Source organism: Curcuma longa, chromosome 12 (assembly GCF_044706935.1).
Source record: "Curcuma longa cultivar G26 ecotype Majalengka, Jawa Barat chromosome 12, ITB_CL_G26_1.1, whole genome shotgun sequence".
Taxonomy (NCBI): Eukaryota; Viridiplantae; Streptophyta; class Magnoliopsida; order Zingiberales; family Zingiberaceae; genus Curcuma; species Curcuma longa.
Window position 1 is genome coordinate 240,776 of NC_133872.1, and position 18,974 is coordinate 259,749.

The 18,974-nt window shown below is 37.1% G+C and overlaps 1 protein-coding gene and 1 pseudogene across 1 annotated transcript; both read right to left on the reverse strand.

Annotated features, from left to right (window-relative positions):
• Positions 1–142: 142 nt before the first annotated feature.
• On the reverse strand, positions 143–2,692 carry LOC141843507 (LEAF RUST 10 DISEASE-RESISTANCE LOCUS RECEPTOR-LIKE PROTEIN KINASE-like 1.5). The gene is given in 2 exon segments (XM_074731558.1): positions 143–2,541; positions 2,543–2,692. Coding segments are annotated over 2 exon segments (1,917 nt in total). The 5' UTR covers positions 2,633–2,692; the 3' UTR covers positions 143–714.
• Positions 2,693–5,565: 2,873 nt separating this feature from the next.
• LOC141843190 (vacuolar protein sorting-associated protein 35B-like) lies at positions 5,566–18,974 on the reverse strand (annotated as a pseudogene).

The following is an 18,974-nucleotide window of genomic DNA, read 5'->3' on the forward strand; positions in this document are numbered from 1 at the left end:
AGTGTCGGAATGGATAAGCATTAGAAGAGCAATGGAATATTAGGAAAAGCAAGGAAAACATAAACCAGATTTGCATATCAAACTTACTGTATTTCATGATGCAAACTAACCTCGATGCCATGAACATTAGTTATGCCAATTTCTTATTTGAGGTTTAGGCCTTGTAGCTCTATTTGAAGAACACAGTGTTGCTTGTTTACTTTGGAACCCACAAATTAGCCATTATCATTGGAAGATGTTGACTATAATATGTTTTCATAAGAAACTTTCAAACTTACAGTACTAGTGTAGAGTTTCATACTAAAGATAGACCCAAGAAAATTCTACCAGCTAAACCATGAGTCAACAAGACACTGTGTAATGCCAATACGGTTGTGTGCCATTAAACAGATGAAAATGCAGTGCATACCTTGCAAAGCACACTATTTGCATCTCATTGCCATTGTCGAATTGTCATCAGCTCATCGCATCTAACCTCCATTCCAACATTAAATAGGAACTGTTCTTGACCATCCAAAAACATGACTATGAGATCTGATCAGAAGTATTCATATGTTCTAAATGGATCAAAGGGCAAGTTGAAGCTCCTCCTATGAAGAGAACAGCTAAATCCAAGCTCCTAATAGCAATCTCCAATTTGCAGTATGTTTCTTGTTTAAGATTGCAATGAGAAAATGTGAAGAAGACAACACATTTGTCACATTGTTCACAGGATCAGGTTGCTTTAGAAGGATCAACAATCTTACTGCGGATTCTTTTGAGCTCCTCCACCAACTCCCTCGCATCAGGTCTGTCATCCTTGTCGCCTGCAACGCACCTGAACGCGAGCTCCACTACCGCCTCTGCCATTGCCATTACCTCCTTCCCCTCCTCCAGCAGCACCGGATCCACCACTTGGTGCAGTGCCCCCATATGGATCTTCGACACCACCATGTCAACCAGCGCCATTTCGCTCCTGTGCCGACTCACGTCCACTGCCTTCAACCCTGTTACAAGTTCCAGTAGCACCACCCCGAAGCTATATACATCGCTCTTTTCAGTGAGCCGAAACGACCGGTGATACTCGGGGTCGAGGTATCCCGGCGTACCCTGCGGCCCTGTGCAGCAGACGTACTCAGCGGGCCGCCCCAGTGACGAAGAGGGTTCCGAAAGCGTGAGAAGCCTGGAGAGGCCAAAGTCCCCCACCTTCACCCTCATGTCCCTCTCGACGAAGATGTTCGTCGAGGTGATGTCACGGTGGACGACGGGAGGCTTGAGAGAGAAATGGAGGTACTCGATGGCGGCGGCAGTCTGTAGGGCGATGTCGAGGCGGACAACCCACGGGAGTGTGCGGGGCTTGCTGTAGGGGCTGCGCGAGCAGTGAAGGTGGTCGGCCAAGGTTCCGTTGGGAACGTAGTCGTAGACCAAGAGAAGACCACGCGGATCGCAGCAGTAGCCATGGAGGCGTACGAGGTTGGGGTGGCGCAGAGAGGAGAGGATGAGGATCTCGTTGCAGAAGGACTTCGTCGCCGCGGCGGCAGGGTGGTGGCGGTGAAGCCTCTTCACGGCGGCGACGCGGCCATCGTTGAGGTGGGCGAGGTACACGGATCCAAACCCACCGTCGCCAATCTTGCGGCGGGGGTCGAAGCCGTTGGTGGAGGCACGGAGCTGCTCATAGGAGTAGATCGGCTGCTGGATGTGGTGCCGCAGTAGGAAATCGGTCATGGGATCGGAGCCATGGTCGCCCCAACGACAGCGGCGGCGGAACGAGACTGCGGCTGCCCATAAAGAAATGAAGAGTAGGAGGACGCAGGCGACGGAAAAGAGGAAAGCCGTGATCGGAAGGAAGCGTCTGGAGGCGGGGGAGCCAGAGCGGCCGAGATTTTCAGAGGTGGGGAAACAAAGGAAAGGCTTGTCGGAAGCTGAGTCGTTGAAACCGCAGGCTTCGGTGGCGGAACTGTTGCAGGAGGAGCATTTGGCCAAATAAGGGTGGGCATAGATGGAAGAGTTCCATTCGACAACGAAACCTCGGCCAAGGAATTCGGCAATGGCAAAGGCGACGTCTTCGCCGGTGCGGCAAGCTCTGGCGGCCGCAGGAGAGGTGGATCTGGAAGGCGCCACACGGGAACAGACGCGAAAAAGGAGTTCAGGATGCGAAAGGAGTCGATTCTGCCAGGAGGAGCGACGGCAGGGAGAAGAGGAGAAATGGGAGGGGAGCGCCGAACCGCAAGCGCCGAGGGCGGCGAGGTGGCGGCAGACGTCCCGTGAAGGGCGGAAGGGGGATCCGGAGAAGTCGATGGAGGTGTTAGGGAGGGAGGCGCAAGCGGATGAGTCGGAGGGCGGGAGAGGAAGAGAAAGGAGGAGGGAGGCATTGTGGTGGAGACCGAGGAGGAGGAGGAAGGTGTCGGAGTTGATCGAGAGAGCGGAGTTGTTGCCGGAGCACTTGATTTGAAAGCAGGAATGCCCGCAGCCGAGGGAGGAAGCGTAACGGAACTGGTGCGGCGACGACGACAAGGGCGAGCACGCTTGGGCTTTCCTCTCTTCTCCGGGAGGGGAGGAGGAGGAGGAGGAGGGGCGCGGGGCGGAGCTCCGCCGCTGCGGCGGCAAGGGCAAGGGCAAGGGAGAGGACGGCGAGAAGACCATGGAAACTCATCGCGAGATCTGAAGCGGAGGAGGAGGCGGCGGCGTCGTGGGAAGCCCAGCAGGTGTTCGTGACGAGGAGAGAAACGAAGGGAGAAGACAACAGTCTCACGTGAAGGTTCCAAGGAGGAAGTAAATGTCGAAAGTAAATGTCAAAACATAATATAAAAATATATTAATTTTAATTTTAAATCATTCATGATTATATAGAAGCCAATTTTAAAATTTTTTATATTCATCAATTAATTTAGCACGAAACTAACTAATAAATCTATATTATTTAAAAATTTAATATTTTTTGAATTAAAAAAATCTTAAGAATCTTAATTAGTGAATATGATATATTTTACTAAGTATTTATAAATTTAAAAATTCACTACTTTTAATTTATATTATGGAATTCAAATACCAATATTGATATATTTAGGAGATTTTTTAAGAGTATATTGATTTAAAATGATTTGAAGTACTTTATGTTTATTAGTTAATTTTGGACAGAATTGATTGTTGAATTTATATTATTTATAAATTTAAAATTTTATTTTTTTTTTAATTAAAGAAGTCGTGAGAACTCGTTGATGTTGATTAGTACCTATATTATCTTAAGTCGTATAAAACTTCCACACGGTTCAATAAAATATGGAAAAGAAATTGATGCCGTGGTGGGCGAGCCCTGACTGGGGTGGGGCCCGCCTAATGGACGCACAGTAGTGGTGGGTAGCTAACCATTGCTTCCGCGAGTGTCATGCCAATAAACTCCTTCGGTATTATTAATAAACTGGGTATTTAGTTCAATAAATTATATTAACTTTTTCATTTATTACCTTTGTGTATATTAAAGAAACATAAATTCTTATCGAGCTAAATATTAAATTTATTTATCCTTAATTCCAAAACCTACAAATATTTTTGCAAAGTGTTAAGAATCAACTTGTTGAAATTACAAATTTAAGATAGTTGTTATTTTACTTCAAATAGTTGTTAATGATAATCCCCCCATGAATATTATCCTAAAAGAAAATTATTATATAAATTATATTATTATTATTTATTAATGGAATTAAATTTTTATATGGCAACTTGGTGGTTTTAATATTCTTAATAGATAGATATTTTAACGATTAGTTACATAGTAATCGAAGGTTAATTGTATAATAAATTTGTGCCTTAGTTAAAATTATTGGATAATTCAATTTAATTAAAATTACCATATTACATAATAATCTACCTGTAAACTTGCAATTTGTTATGATTTTAATATCTATTAATTTTTTTAAAAAATATATTTTATAATAATTTTCTAAAATTTATATATAATTTTTTAAAAAATAGGAATTCCCTCATTCTTTTAATTGCTGCTATAAATGCAGTAGCGATTGGACATAGCAGGTGCCGTGCACATGGCACGTACTTTTTTGAGGCCTGCTTTCGCGGGAATTGAATTGGGTAAAAAAAAAAAAATGAAAGGAGGGATTTTTTTTAAAGATCAAGGGCGTTTTTTTATTTTTTAAATACGTCCCACCTCATCATCCTTAAATATAATATTCAATATTATTATCTCTATATGATATTAGTAATATGATGAAATTATAATATAAATATTATTAAATATGACAAATTTAAATTATCATAGTTATGATTTATAACTACTACTAATATTATTGAACAGATAAGTTTGAATTGTAATAATTATGATTTTATAATTATTAAAATGTGAATATTAAATAAATAAATTTGAATTATAATAATTATAATTTCATAATTATTATAATGTAAATGTTAGATGAATAAATTAAATCTATATTATAATAATTATAAAATCATAATTATTATAATGTAAATATTTTTAAACATATTAAATATATATTATAATAGTTATAAAATTATAATTATTATAATACAGATTTATTTATACAACTAACTAATAGCACTAAATAGCAAGAGATAATAATATTGAAATACTGTATTTGAGGACATTCAAAATATAATAAAACTTTCAATAATTTTTTTTTATGATTCAAATATCCGATTTTGAAGAATTGTATAATTGTCCTATCAAGAATGACTTCAACATGATAGACTTATCATCCATAAATGAAAAATCTCTATAATATATCAGAGTTCAGAATCGAATTATTAATTCTTAAGCGGCCATCGGAGTACTGACCATTGTACGAAAATCCGGAGGCTCCAATAAACAATTAATTCAACGAATAAGAGAATATGTAATGGCCAAAAGAGTCAAATCTAGTTCATCGGATTAAATATTGAAAGGGGCGTGTCACGTAGATTGTGACTTGTGCGAGCTCCAAGAAAGGAGAAGGCACGTGCATTGTCGTGAGAAAGGGTGACACAGCCGGTTAGTCATAACGAGGTGAACACTTTCAAATTGATTCTTGCATTTCTTATATCCTTCTCTCTTCTTCTTGCATCAGCGTCTTTCATTTTCATTTTTAACTAATTATCAAGAAAAAGAATTAATGATAATGCAGTTCACCTCGATTGAATTGACTAAGACAAACATAGTAGATCATGAAAGCAAGCTAGACAAGATTAACAATATATTTTATAGCATATCAACCGATTAATAAACCAAACTAAATAATATTTATTTCTATTATATTGCCTAGAGCCCATTGACACCTCTATCAACACTCGGAACATTTTTGCATGCAGCTGAATTTGTTTAATAATATGTATATATATCTTTAATATATATGCTATACGAAGGAGCAGACTGTTATATCTGATAGTTATATCCGAAATTTTATAAACGAGAGCTCAAGAACTATAGAAACAAAATTTGAACTAAAGCAAGTTTAAAAATATTGCTTCTGTACAGTTTGTTATTGCCATTGTACCACAAGAAAAAGCAAATGGAAGAGTGGAAATCCTGATATGATACAAAGCCTCATTGTATTAAAATCGGGGAAATAAAATTCTGTGTTTTGTCCAATTCCAGACCATGAACAGTCAGATTTCAATTTGTTTAAAATTTTCGCTGATGCTTCCACCTTTCTGCTTCTGGAACTCAATGTATCGAAGTGTGCTGGAGAAGAAGGCTTCAGCAGATCCAGATGGGTCTGATTTTGCGTTGTCATTTTTCAGCTCAGTCCTGACAAGTTCAATTAGATCCTGAATCATAGAGTTTGTTATTTGAGGAATTCCTTTATCGAAGAAGTATAGGTACCTGAGACGATATAAGAAATGGTCAAACATCAAGTTCACGTTAGCTGCTGTTAAGTTAAAAAAATATATATCATAAATTGTAGTTTACTTGTTCAATATTTCAATGAATAGCGTCCCATGTTCACTGTTACCCCTGGTAGCATGCACCATCTGCTGGGTGGCGTTGGCAATCCGCAAAGCGCGCTTCAAACAAAGGAGAACCCTAGAACAAGACAATCAGGTCATGAAGATTCGATATGCTAATATTGTAACAATAGCATTACTTGTGATGAGAATCAAACTAATGTATTACCAAGAAGGGAGTCAAAGGGAGGGATACGGACGGGAGAAGAAAAGAAATAAGTTGATGCATTTACTGGGGTGGGGAGTGATCGGAAAGAGCTGGAAAAGGAGAGGTAGCTTTAGTCATTGGGCACATTGCCATCACCGGTAACAACTATCCTTTACCGCTGTCCACCAATTGCATAAACAGGGGCAAGCTGACAGACCCACCCATCTCCTCTCCTTCCTATCCCACTCCTTCAACCTCAAGATGCCAGTCTTGGTGATTGTGTTAGGGCTTGAAAGGAAGACGCCAACGAAGATAAAGACACCACGCTCTTATGGAGTTGCTGCACTCAGATGAAATGGGGAAAACTCACAGCATAGTTGAAGATTGATTAAGGACATTATAGTGGAATGGAATTATAACAAAGCTTGTTCATCTCTTTGGTTGCCTCACTTCTCTCACCTCATCCATCCACTTTTGGGAAAAACAATTTCAAGGGAAAGAAACGTCATCTTTCTTCCCTCTTCTTTGTTCCTTTCAAGTAAACAAAATTTTCCTTCAACTTCTCCCAACACACTTCCCTTTCTGCCCATATAAACATTGTAATATTCCATATGGAAGTGACAATATGAATCAGGAATACGTAAAAACATCAAGGTAAAGGAGCTTCAGAAATTTATAAAGACAAATAGTGCAGCTTCTCTACAGAGAGTTCATGGTTATAGTAATTTGACAAGAAAAGCAGTAAACAAATGCTGAATACCTTTCTCCATCTTGAATGCCGTCTTGGTAGGTAGCCCAAAACAGATGTGCACAAGCATAAACTGCTCTGCACTGATCAGGCTTTTTCAAAAGTTTTGCAGAATACTGTAGAACAAGAATATTTATTAATTTGAGAATAGTGTCATAACGCCAAATAGCAGAAATACATATATTTTGCATGCATGTTCATATATTACTAGTATACCCCAGTGGCTTTATGTGTAAGAGTATCTCTGTTCTCTATTCCAAATACATTCATGCGCTGCAGTGTTCCAATAATCAAGTGTATCGCGGTCACCTGTGCTTTTGAGTCCTGCTCAAAGGATTAAGTAGTTAAGAAATAAGAAACTGAGGAAGCTCAGATGATGAATACTTGAAACCTATTATATGAATAGTACAACAATTAAGAGTTTATTGTACTCCAAAAGGAGGAGTGATTCACTTACCGCAACCTCTTCTTCATATAATATAAATGCTTGCGTAAGGAATTCATAAGAAACTGGTTCAAAACCACACTGGCTAGCAGCCTGAAACAGAAAACTGGTCACAGACTCGTAACATGCACTTACAAATGCAAAAGCATGTAGTTAACTAACAAACCTCAGCACATTGCAAGTATAATCTTAAAGCGAGTTCTGGTGAAGGAACAGACGACAAGGCCTCAATAATCTGAAAATAGATGGAGAATGGAATGGATGGTTACAAAAAATACTTCAGAATTAAACATATACAAAGAAGCAAACAGATCAAATGATACTAGTTACCATGTCTGCACTGCTAATCTTTGTCATACCTTACAATCAATATGCTTGATGATAAAGTAAATTGTTAAATGCAATGCGAAAAAAGAAATCTGCACTAAAGATAAATGATCCATTCTAACTAAATTGTGTTACATTATTGCCATGCAAGGATCTTAGGGTGTTTGTCAAGCATAAAACAAGATGGGTAGCTATTGTTTGATGCCAAAGTAGCCTTCAACATTTGACAAACAAGCTGTTTGACTGTTTTTTTTTTTTGCCAGATAACATGTTCTAATAAACTTTAGAAAATTTTGTCAAGTTGAATATGCTATCTTTTAGAAAGGGGTCCTTGGTATATGTATTTAGGAAAAAAAGTCCACTGAGAAAACTTTGGATCTGTTTAAGAAGATATCTCAGTAACTAGCGTTATAATTAATTACTATCACTGCCATAAATGTTGTGGGAAAAAATTGGGTCAGAATTTGCAGCCATCTTTAAGACTTCAACAATCTTTTAGCTAATTACTTGCTCCAATTTATACAATCAGTTAAATATATAAGCATCATTAAGTAGTATGAAAGACAGGCTAAGATTTTGGCTACATGGTAAATGCTAAAGCCAACCAATTATTACAATATTAATCAAAATAGTCTAGGAATCACAAGTACAACCTGATGCAAGAGCTGGAATATTTTCTTTTGTGTATCAGAGATGTCTTCTCCGTTTACATCTCCATCAGGACATTGCAAGTGTCTAAGCAACTGCAGACCAGGATCCAACAGAATCAGTTTAAGGAAACAGGCGGAAAAGTGATATTAGCGAATAGAGGAAGTTAATAAAGGCGAAGGCTTTAACACAAAGCTCCACCAAGTTAAAACTATTAAGTAACAATTGCCTAACAAAGAATATGCCAGTCAGCATGATTTGGCATGGTCCCCAAGCAACAGGCAAAATTAAGCAGACATTGGAGAACATTTAGGCATGCCATCCGCATGACATGGGCCTCAGGCATACCTCCAGCAATCCTCATTATGGTCAAATGGACCATGTGCTAAATCGCAACATAACAGAACATGCCAAAGTGACCAACACATTATGATTATTTAGCTATACCATGACCAGGCTGATAGTCCAAAACAAACAAATAAAATGTTACCAAAGTGGAAGGTGAGATGTATGGAAGACAAACCTTGAGGGAAGAAAAAACTAGGGGAGGTACAGTGAAAGATAAACGTTTAGGACCTCCAAGGAGAACATGCTTCTTCACAGTCGATATAATCTGGAAGAAATTGAGTAGTAATATTTAAGAGTTTTTTTTTAAAAAAAATAGAAGCAAGCAAATTATCAAGTGGCAGCTAGAGTAAGGAAAAAAAGAAATCCTAATAGATGAATAAAATTCAATAGAACCATCAAATACTGCATATTATCCCAATCTGAAAAACTATTTAGCTCAGTAACACCATATCATTTGCGACCCTTGCCTATGTGTAGGCTACGTTAGATTCAGATATTCATGCAACTTTTTACCTGTTCACATCAAGCATCAGGCTTCAACATATAGCTTTCCAAATTCTAGCAAACTTTCTACTGCACATTTTTTTAAAATTTTTTATGATCAAAGTACCGGAAACACAAGGTTAAAATGATTTGATTTAAAATTTTAAATATTACTAATGATATAGCTTGGCTTTGAGCTCGATGGAGGAATAATATCTATGTAGTCAACCCACAAATATATTTTTGCCAGTATCTACAATCCAACAACTTCTTGGGCCCAATATTTCATTAGCATCAAAATCCTAACACACAGACCTTGCTATGTACAAGAATAAATTAATTTTGAATGAATATACCAATTATTTCCAAGCATCCACAAAGGAAAATTTGCAATCAAAAGTTATCAATAAATAGCAGATAAAGGTTAAGGACCAGTCAGTTTCTTCTGAAATAGCAGATAAACCTCAGACTACATTAATTAAAACAAAACTAAGACTCAATAAAAGATGGAGTTCCACACTTTGAGAAAATAAAACAAGAAGGCATAGTGCATAATGGATTTTGACTTCTATGACCACAAGCCGTGATTTGGTGTGATTTGGAAGATCACTTTGATTGAATAACCAAGTAGAATTAAAATTACAATGCATACTTCTGCTGTTCAGATCTCTTCTGTCAACAAAAACTACTGCTATATAAGATAGCAACTGGAAAAGGTACAGACATTTTAACTTGAGAAGCATGAAAAATAGAACAATATAAAACAAGAATCCAGTTTACAAGCCATGCAAAGCTCTGAATTTGCACACCGTCAATTTGTTCCAACAAAATTAGCTATTCTGAAATTGGTAATCACGTGCACTAAATAACACATTCTAATTGATAAACACATACTATTTCCTGAATCTTCATAAGAACATAGATGAAAAATTGTTTAAAACGTTGAGTTATCGTCTGCAAATACTGTGTTGTTGACTAGTTTCCTACAGAGGGTATTGTGCTGTGCACAGACAGAAACTGATAGGGCCAATCCACCATAATACATTAACATATTTAGTTTTGGTGTGTTTTCTGAAATCATTCTAGCAGATCTTAACCATGAGATTTTTGCAAAGATGATTTATATCTGTCTACTCACATTTACCACTAGCCCCAACTCCCAAAATATCACCTTCCAATTAAAATGAAAAGGGCATCACAAACTCCTTTTTGTTGCTCATCCACTCAGTAAAAAAGGTAAGTTGCTAACACTACCGTACAACACTCCAGCTGATTCACCCAACAGAGATATATTAGTACTTGGGTCATAAAATAGGAGGGGGACCATGGTAAATTGGACAAGAAATATGAATGAACAGGCATGGATCATCATTTCTTAGCCATATCAATTAGAGAGGTACAAGTTACCAGAGTTAAGGAAAGCCAAAAAGAAAGTGTTGAGGTTAAGCCCATATGGGTTAGCTTTTAAGTGCCTGGCTAAATTCCTTTGTAACCATTTAACAATCCAAGAGATCACTTGGTTATTTTTCAAAAGAAGAAAAGAATCAAAGGTATTCCAAGTTTCCAACCACAAAAATGGACCAGAAAAAGACTCTACTCTTTCAGGATATCAACTATCTCCATGGAAAGGAAAACACATCAAATCTCAGAGATATGGGAATTACATTTATGAAACTTGCTATTATATTAGCAGAGAGGATAGTAGAAATAGAATTTAAAAGATATAGATTACATTAAGTTGTCAGTTAGCCATGCTTATAGATCATGAACTGATAAAAAAAATCAATAATATGAAACTGCAATAATTTATTTTAAAATAAAGGAAAACAAATTTAGATACCTTGAACATTTCCTTGGCATCATTGCAGTACAAGTTATGAATGAGACGAGCAACAGAATTTTGTTCCTCTTCAAAGTCATCTTCATCAAGCTACCAGCAGAGAGATAAGTCAATCTTTAGTAGGTTACAAGGTTAGTCCGCAGCAAAGCTTATAAACTTGAAACGATGTGGATGAAAATAGACTTCCAATCATGTCCAAATTTCACATATGTTACATAGTATTATTGATACTGCAAAAAAAAAAAAAAACCTGGAATCTGACCTCATCTTCACTGCCATCAAGATCCTTTACAAGTCCTTTTATTAATTCAAACAGAGACTCAACCTAAACACAAAGACAGTTTGAGTTCAAGAGACCATTTTACATTGCCAATAAAGACAGGATGAGACATACTTTATCAGCTGCTGAGATGCAGGCTGTGTTCTTCATCATGTTTTGGATGATTACCATAGCCATGACCTTTTTTGTTGCAGTATCCAAATGATCCATGACTAGCAAATAGTTAGGTAGATCTAATGCAGTAGAAATATCTTTATACTTTTCTAATGGAGCGCTCAAAAGTGCAACAATCTGCTTAGTTGCTTTGCTATCCTCAAGTTTTGCAATCCCTGAAAGTCGCAGTACACATGCTCCCTGTTGTCAATCAGCATGGAATCTATCAGCCAAATCCTTCACCTGAGTACAAGATATGGAAGCAACAATCCACATGCACATTGAAGCCGAACCAGAATTGGTTCATTACTTGTTAGACAATTAGCAGGCATTTTAAGCCCTTCCAAAATTGTCACCATTTGTTTATAAAATTACATAGAGCTGAAGATAATCCAAAATTTGTAAATTTAGGACACAAAAGAAAATATCTCAAGACAAAATAATTTTCAAGGAAATAAAGACCATTGTAGTCTTGATATTATAAAATCATTGATCAATAATGAATATCAGAAGACCAAGAGATTGCAAAAAATTGAATCTCATATCCCAGACACAGTCTGACTCACCACAAATATGACTTGCAAATCACAATCTTAGTTCAAATAGATAGAACATACCAGGATTTGATCTACATAATCAAGACGATCAGGATGTATGCGAAGAGTAAATGTAAGAAGGGACACATATAGTGTTACTGCTCCAAAGATGGGCATATCAACCTGTGCTTCTATCACCTGCTAAGGTAAAGCAAGAATCAAAGTCTAGATTGGACTATTCATCATAAACAAAATTTACTAAAGTCTATCTCAAGAATGGCTATAGCATGGAAGAAGTACAATGGTTCAGAATGATTCAAGAAATCTAAAATCTTCCTTATTTTGGTAAAAGAATGGTACACACTACATGCCGTTACCAGTAGCAACGTGTACTATATGATTATCTCTGTAGCATGAATTTATTTCCAGAAATGCACCACATAATATTCAGCCAATTGCATATAACATGCTAGTTTATAAGGCACAGTTGTAAATAGAGTACAGATCTTGTACTAGGAGAGGGAGTTGTTTAAAAGATACTTTGATCAAATAAGACAAAAAAAAAAACAAGAAGACACCAATAAACAATTCACCAACAAAATTAATGGAAATATACAGCAACTATAAATTGAAATCCTATATGTGCTAGCATAGCATGACAGTGCAAGAACTTGCATTAATTAGCGGTTACCTTCCCAACAGCATGGCTCAACTTAGAAAAAGCTTCAGCTTTCAAGAATTCTGGTAGTACCTACAGCCTAAAAAAGTGAGAAGACATCCTAAACATTTTGCTGGAAAATCAATAAGTTGAAAACTCACTTCTGTACTCGATGCAGCATAATTTGATAGCCTATCCATAAGCGGAGAAAGCACTGTTTTGATGTCAACAGTTGGCTGTATCAGAATTAAGAAATTGTGTACAATATCAGCAGATTTCATGAGATGAACATAAAGAGAAAACAATGTTTACCTTAATGCAGTCATTCAGTTTCTACAGGTTATAAAAATGGAGTAGTTAGATGAGACTCTGTTTTCAACTCACAAAATAACATAAGCATTGTTTACTGATAGATTGGAAAATTTTGATTATTACTTGTTAAGTTCACAGAAATAAAATATTCTATTGCATTAAATATGAGATATATAAGACACAATTTACACCCAGACCCAAAGAGGTTGAGATATCTAATGTGGGACAAAACCCACAAACTGAACAAGTATTTTATAAGATTCAAGTCAGACCTAACCCTAAGGCATTTAATGTGGGATTAAAACCACATGACTCTTTATCCGTAATATTCTTAACAAGGTATGTATAAGACTCAACATAGACACTAACTGTGAGACATCTAATGTGGGACTAAGCCAACATGACTTGTAAAATTTAATGCACATAATATCTAATATAGAGAATAGGTATTATCTATGTTCACCATACAACATAAACCAGAGAAGCTCTCATAAGAATAATGAAAACATAAGGCAGATAACAAAGACTAAGACATGATCATAATGAACAAAGAGCATGCACGTAGGTGAAACAAAACTTAAAGAGTTAATGAAACATGCAATCACCGATCCTTTCAATCTTATATCAACATGCAACCAACAATTTCTTTGACCTCAGCCCAGCACATTGGCAAAGAGATAGTAAAAGCGAGAAAGGATGAAGTCGAGTGATAAAAAAAGTATGAAAAGAGATCTTAGCAGCTAATATCTTAGTGGGCCTCTCCTTGAAGCAACGCATACAACAGAATGCAGTAGAAACACAAGGGAGCATACAACAGAATGCAGTAGAAACACAAGGGACCAAGAGAAACCATAAATAGCACACTCGACTATTTGCTGAAAGAAGCAAATTGAGACTTTTTGTGACCTGGCTTAAAGAAAGGGGGTGTGGAGAAGGAAGAAACTATTGAAAACGAAAGTAAATATTGGTGGCTACTGGATCTAGAAGCAGCTAGCTCACAGATTAACGGAGAGGGCTGTGCAGGGCAAATGTGTTTCATGCTGATCAACTCCCCCCATAGAGGAGCTTCACGTTAGCAATCGGGTCGTTAGCATCTTGTGAGCTGAACCTGAAGGATCTGTTGCATAGAATATAGTGTATATCTGCTGGATACAAGAGGAACAATAGATAATAGGATGATACGGCCAAATAAGAGGCTCATAGTGAAGTAATGCAAATTCAACCACTAAAGAGGAGGCCAAAAGAGGGCTAGTTTGAAGTAGCTGAACTGGGTTGCACAAAAATGATGCCTCCTTGGGGTGATATCCTTGATGACACGTGACATTGTGATACAACCCTAGTTACATCACGTCTCCAGGACGGCCAACAAAATCTTAGAATAAGACTATAGGCTTGTCTTTCTCAGAATGTCCTGAGCAACCTCTTGCGTGTACATGCCAAATAAAGAAGTTCTGAAGTTATGTTCGAGGATACATAGGCAAAATTGGTTGTCTTATAAAATTGTTCTAAAGTAAAGGTATAATGTCCTCATCCTTAAGGCAACCAAATCTTATAAGTTTTTTTATTCTCACTTCATTGTATTATCAATTCTGCAGCCGACCCCACTTAGTGGGATAAGGCTTGGTTGTTGTTGTTGTTGTTGTTGTTGTTGTATTATCAATTCTGCGAATCTCAAATGAGCCTGGGCTGCTGGGCATATGAAAACACAACAGAATCATGATTAACAACCTCAGGATGATGGTTCATATGGTAGACTAAATCTTGATTGGTTTTATTTATTTATTTTTAATAAAATTATTACTCTGAAAATCAAAAAGACAACCAAAAATCAAGAAAATAAAAACCAAATAAGCAATGGTAGTTTTACCCGAACTTGTTACTTACCTGAAGCTGAGGAAATGCACTTAATAATGTTTCAAGAGTATGCAAATGATATTCATCAGGAAAGACTTGAATTATACAATCCATTAAGTAATGCTGGGCTAGCTCATCTTTACAGTTCACAACCTGCAGAATTTCACTTCCTTGTCAAAACATTGAAAAATCTACAAATTATACTAAGAATTTGTTGGCATGGTAATAACTCTAACCTGTTCCAATATCCTAGGAAGAACAGTATCTTTGTACATATCAAGATCAACACCCTCAAGCTGGCTAAGAACATGAAGATTTTTTCCAACCTAGAAAGAATGAGCAAAGATATACAAAAAACCATAAATGACCAAGGAAATATTTTTTTTACTAGCAGTTTTTATGGTACTTGATGGAGTCCAAAATAATTATATTACAAGATCCCGAAGTTCGCTCCTTTCTTTTGCTCTCTTCTCCTTTTCTCCTATGGGCCCCTGCAGACCAGAAAGTGCGATTCCTAGTCTCAACTCAGGATCACCTAACAGTATCAAATAATTCACAATCACTAAAGTACCTGCATGACCACCATTACCATTGTGGTACATAAATCTGCTGAGCTATGGCTTATGACACATATGCGCCAATGTCTATTTCATGCAAAGACATGACATGATAGCTAACAATTCAAATTTAACAAACCTGATATTGCATTCTGACCCAGAGCTTATTCATCTCAGTGAAGTTCTGAAGCACAAATTCAATAGCAACATCCATAGTGTCAGCACCCCTACAAAATGGTAATACATGAGAGAAAATGAGCTACATTCCTAGCAATATGAATCATCATTCTGAAAAGATCGGTAGCCACAATGTGCAACAAAGAAATATATATATCTTAAATTGTAGATGCTAACGAAGAAAAACATTGAAATTTAGAGATTGTTCAAGCAATACCTTTGGATTTTCATTCATTATAAGGCAACTGTGTCTGATTTTAAATGTACAATTATAGTAAGAAAGACACATTAATGCTCATGGATCGATCTGCAAAATCATGGTTGCATACATGAATGCATCAGACAATAGAACATGGGACTGCTTCAATAAGGGAATGATGAAGGATTGCCACACAAAATCATTATTATCACCATAACTCAACATCTTTAAAAGTGCTAATAACATCCACGTAAACAACCCCATAAAGTTAGAAATTGACAGTCAATTTCTGATAGTTCAAGCTAGCAGAAATGATGCCTCTTTCAGCTGAGATGGAAGGATATCAAAATATCTAACAAGATGGATGTGGTGATTAGGTTGTCAACTTGAGCTAATTCACAGCTATTTCTTTCTAGACGTAAACTACATTTAACTTCCTCAGTTTTCTTAGATATGTTAGAGGTACCAAACCTAGTTCAACTGTTTTGGCAAAGTCGACCATGGAAAATCTACAATAAATGCCATTGCCTCATCTCCTTGGTGAGACTAGGAGCATTATCTTAATTTCACCATGCTGTAACAACTAGCTATGTGGTTACCAGAACTTGAATGGTTTGGCGGGTTATCTATTAGAGAAGCCATAAAGTACATGACCAGCTGTCATGCCTCAGTATATATCTTATTACTCCTTCCTCAAAAGAAAGGGATGAAGTGATCAAGCAACGTCTGAGGGTTAAGGGGGATAACAATCAATTAGACTATCAGCGGGTAATGAATGGCCATAGCATATTGATCCACAAAATTGAACAGAAAAACCTTCTTTTGTCTCATAGTCAATTTTCACATATATAGTGTACGAAAGAAAAATGTGCGAGAAATGGAATGAATTTGAAATAACCCAACTTGTGACATATTATTTCATGATAGAATCAGTTTTAAGATTTTCATAATATTGGTTAATTCCTGGCACAAAAGTTTTCAACTTTTATTAATGTTTTTCAAAGTTAAGCATGCTTGCTGAATAACAATAAGAATATTCAGGCCAGGCATCCGAAAAGGCAGAAAGCATAAACAAACACTTTCAAATATCAGGTATCCAAACTGAAAATTATAATAGGCATCATAAATGAAGATTCCTCGTACCCGTCGTATTCTGAACTGATGTCAGGTAACTTATCTTTGCTTATTTGAGACAGATAGCTTCTTAAGAACAGCCCACGAACTGGATGTTGTATAGCATGACACATTTCCACAAGATCTTTAAGAACATCCTTGGCCGGAGCCTCCTTTGATTTGATGTATACAGATCCCACTGTGCAGAGTAGATATCTGACAATAAACAATTAAATATGCATAAAAACAAAGAAGTTATATGCAAGAAACTCCAATCATATATTATTACAATAATTGAAACAGGAGGAAGAGTAAATGTGGATAACTAGCTGAAGAGGAAAAGGAAAAGAATGTGATACTTTTCAACTTGACTACTTAATAAAAGAAACATACTCCATTTTTTTTATAAAAAAAAGATTTTTGAGTGGTCTCAGCACAGAAAAAACACAAGCAAGGAACCCATTGTTCTGATGCTAATCACCCAGAAAAAGACAAGCAAGGAAGCTCTAGTAGAAGGCCACCTAGATACGTAGGAAAAAACACTCTGAGGTCACTACTAAGCAGAGTCTTGCTAGCATGATCATATCCATGGCTGAATCACTCAAGCTCCATAACCAAACAGTCTCCAGCCATAGATGGAGCAAAAGAAAAAAGAAAGAAGGAAAAAACGTGGATTAACCAAGGTGAATCCTCTGATGCAACACCAATTTAAACCGAGACTCACAAAGAATTCTATGTAATGAAGCATTGGGATAACCATCTCACATAGAGTATAATGGGTCTTGCAGATTAATTGAGCAGGAACTTTATTAATTGAAAGATAAATAGATAACACCTCTGTTATAGACTTCACCACTAACAAACTAAGAAGTAAATCAAAATTAAAAAAATAGGAAATACACCAAACTAATTAAACTCCTACTGAAACTACTGTACCTTCTAAATTAAAAATAAATACCAAAACTTCTTTACATCATAATTACCAACTTAACCACTTCCATAGAAACTAACTCTTCTGAAAAAAACTGAAATTTCTAAAACTTAATTTTTCCTTGTTTGCATTGTCCTCATAAGTGGATCCACATTGAAGACAGTAAGATGCTCAAAACAGTAAATAGATAACCTGTTCAAAATCACCTGAAAATTTTGAGAAAACATGATTATCATAAATGAGCTAAAGATTTTTATCCTATGCCAAGAGTACTACCAATACCTTCCAAGCACATCATAAAAAATATAGTTCTTATAAAATTTACAAGCTGTAATGTCAACAAGTCAAACCCAACTATTCAGGCAGTAATATATAATAAACAATATGGATTACCACAATTTAGAATGTTTGCCTAAATCCTGTTGAGTATTGGGCAACAAAGCGTAAGTGTGCAATACATTTTGCAAAACGGTGTACTGCAGAACAGCAGCAAGTTAGACGGCAAAATAAAAATCCCAATCAAGTGAGCAGAATTTCGCATACAGACACACAAGTGAAATTTAATAAATAGATAACTCACGAACTGATATTGCGTGCGTCAGATTAAGCGAACATTCAAGTTTTAGAACAGATGAAATAGAGATCGGTTAATAAGTCCTTACAGTCTAGGCAAGATGTTTGAGGCATGCTGGACAAGCTCGTACAGATCAGTCACTACGTAGCTGCCTCGCCTAGTCTCCTCCGTGAAGAACATCTCCACCTTTCTCAACTCATCGAAAGCCCTCATATCTTTCACATTCCCATAACCAATAAGCCATGATAAGAAACACTCATAGTCATCAGTTAATCCAACTAGAAGCGAAAAAAAATGGAAATAAGAACTATTGCCATCGACATACATAGATCATAGTACTTGTGCGGCGAGAGACTAGAAGTCCGCAACTCAGACAGCATCTCCCCAGCATACTTGAGCGCATCCTTCAAATTGTTCGAATCCTACAGAAGGAAACACAAAGAAGATCAAGGAATCAGCACGCAACAACTAATCCCAGCGGCTAGGGTTCGTTGGGGTTTGCGATGAGACCAGAGCGCGGTGCATGTAGAAGGCGTTATGCTGAAGGCGCCCGATGGCATCGGAGAGGCATTTCTCTTCGTCCGCCGCCACCGCTCCCGCGTCTGGCGCCATAATCGCGCAGCTGGATCTCCGCCCGCTTCGATGCCGAGATACTGCGACGATCGCACTGTTTTCTCCCTTTGTTTCCTCTTCGCAGGTCGCGAAATGTCAT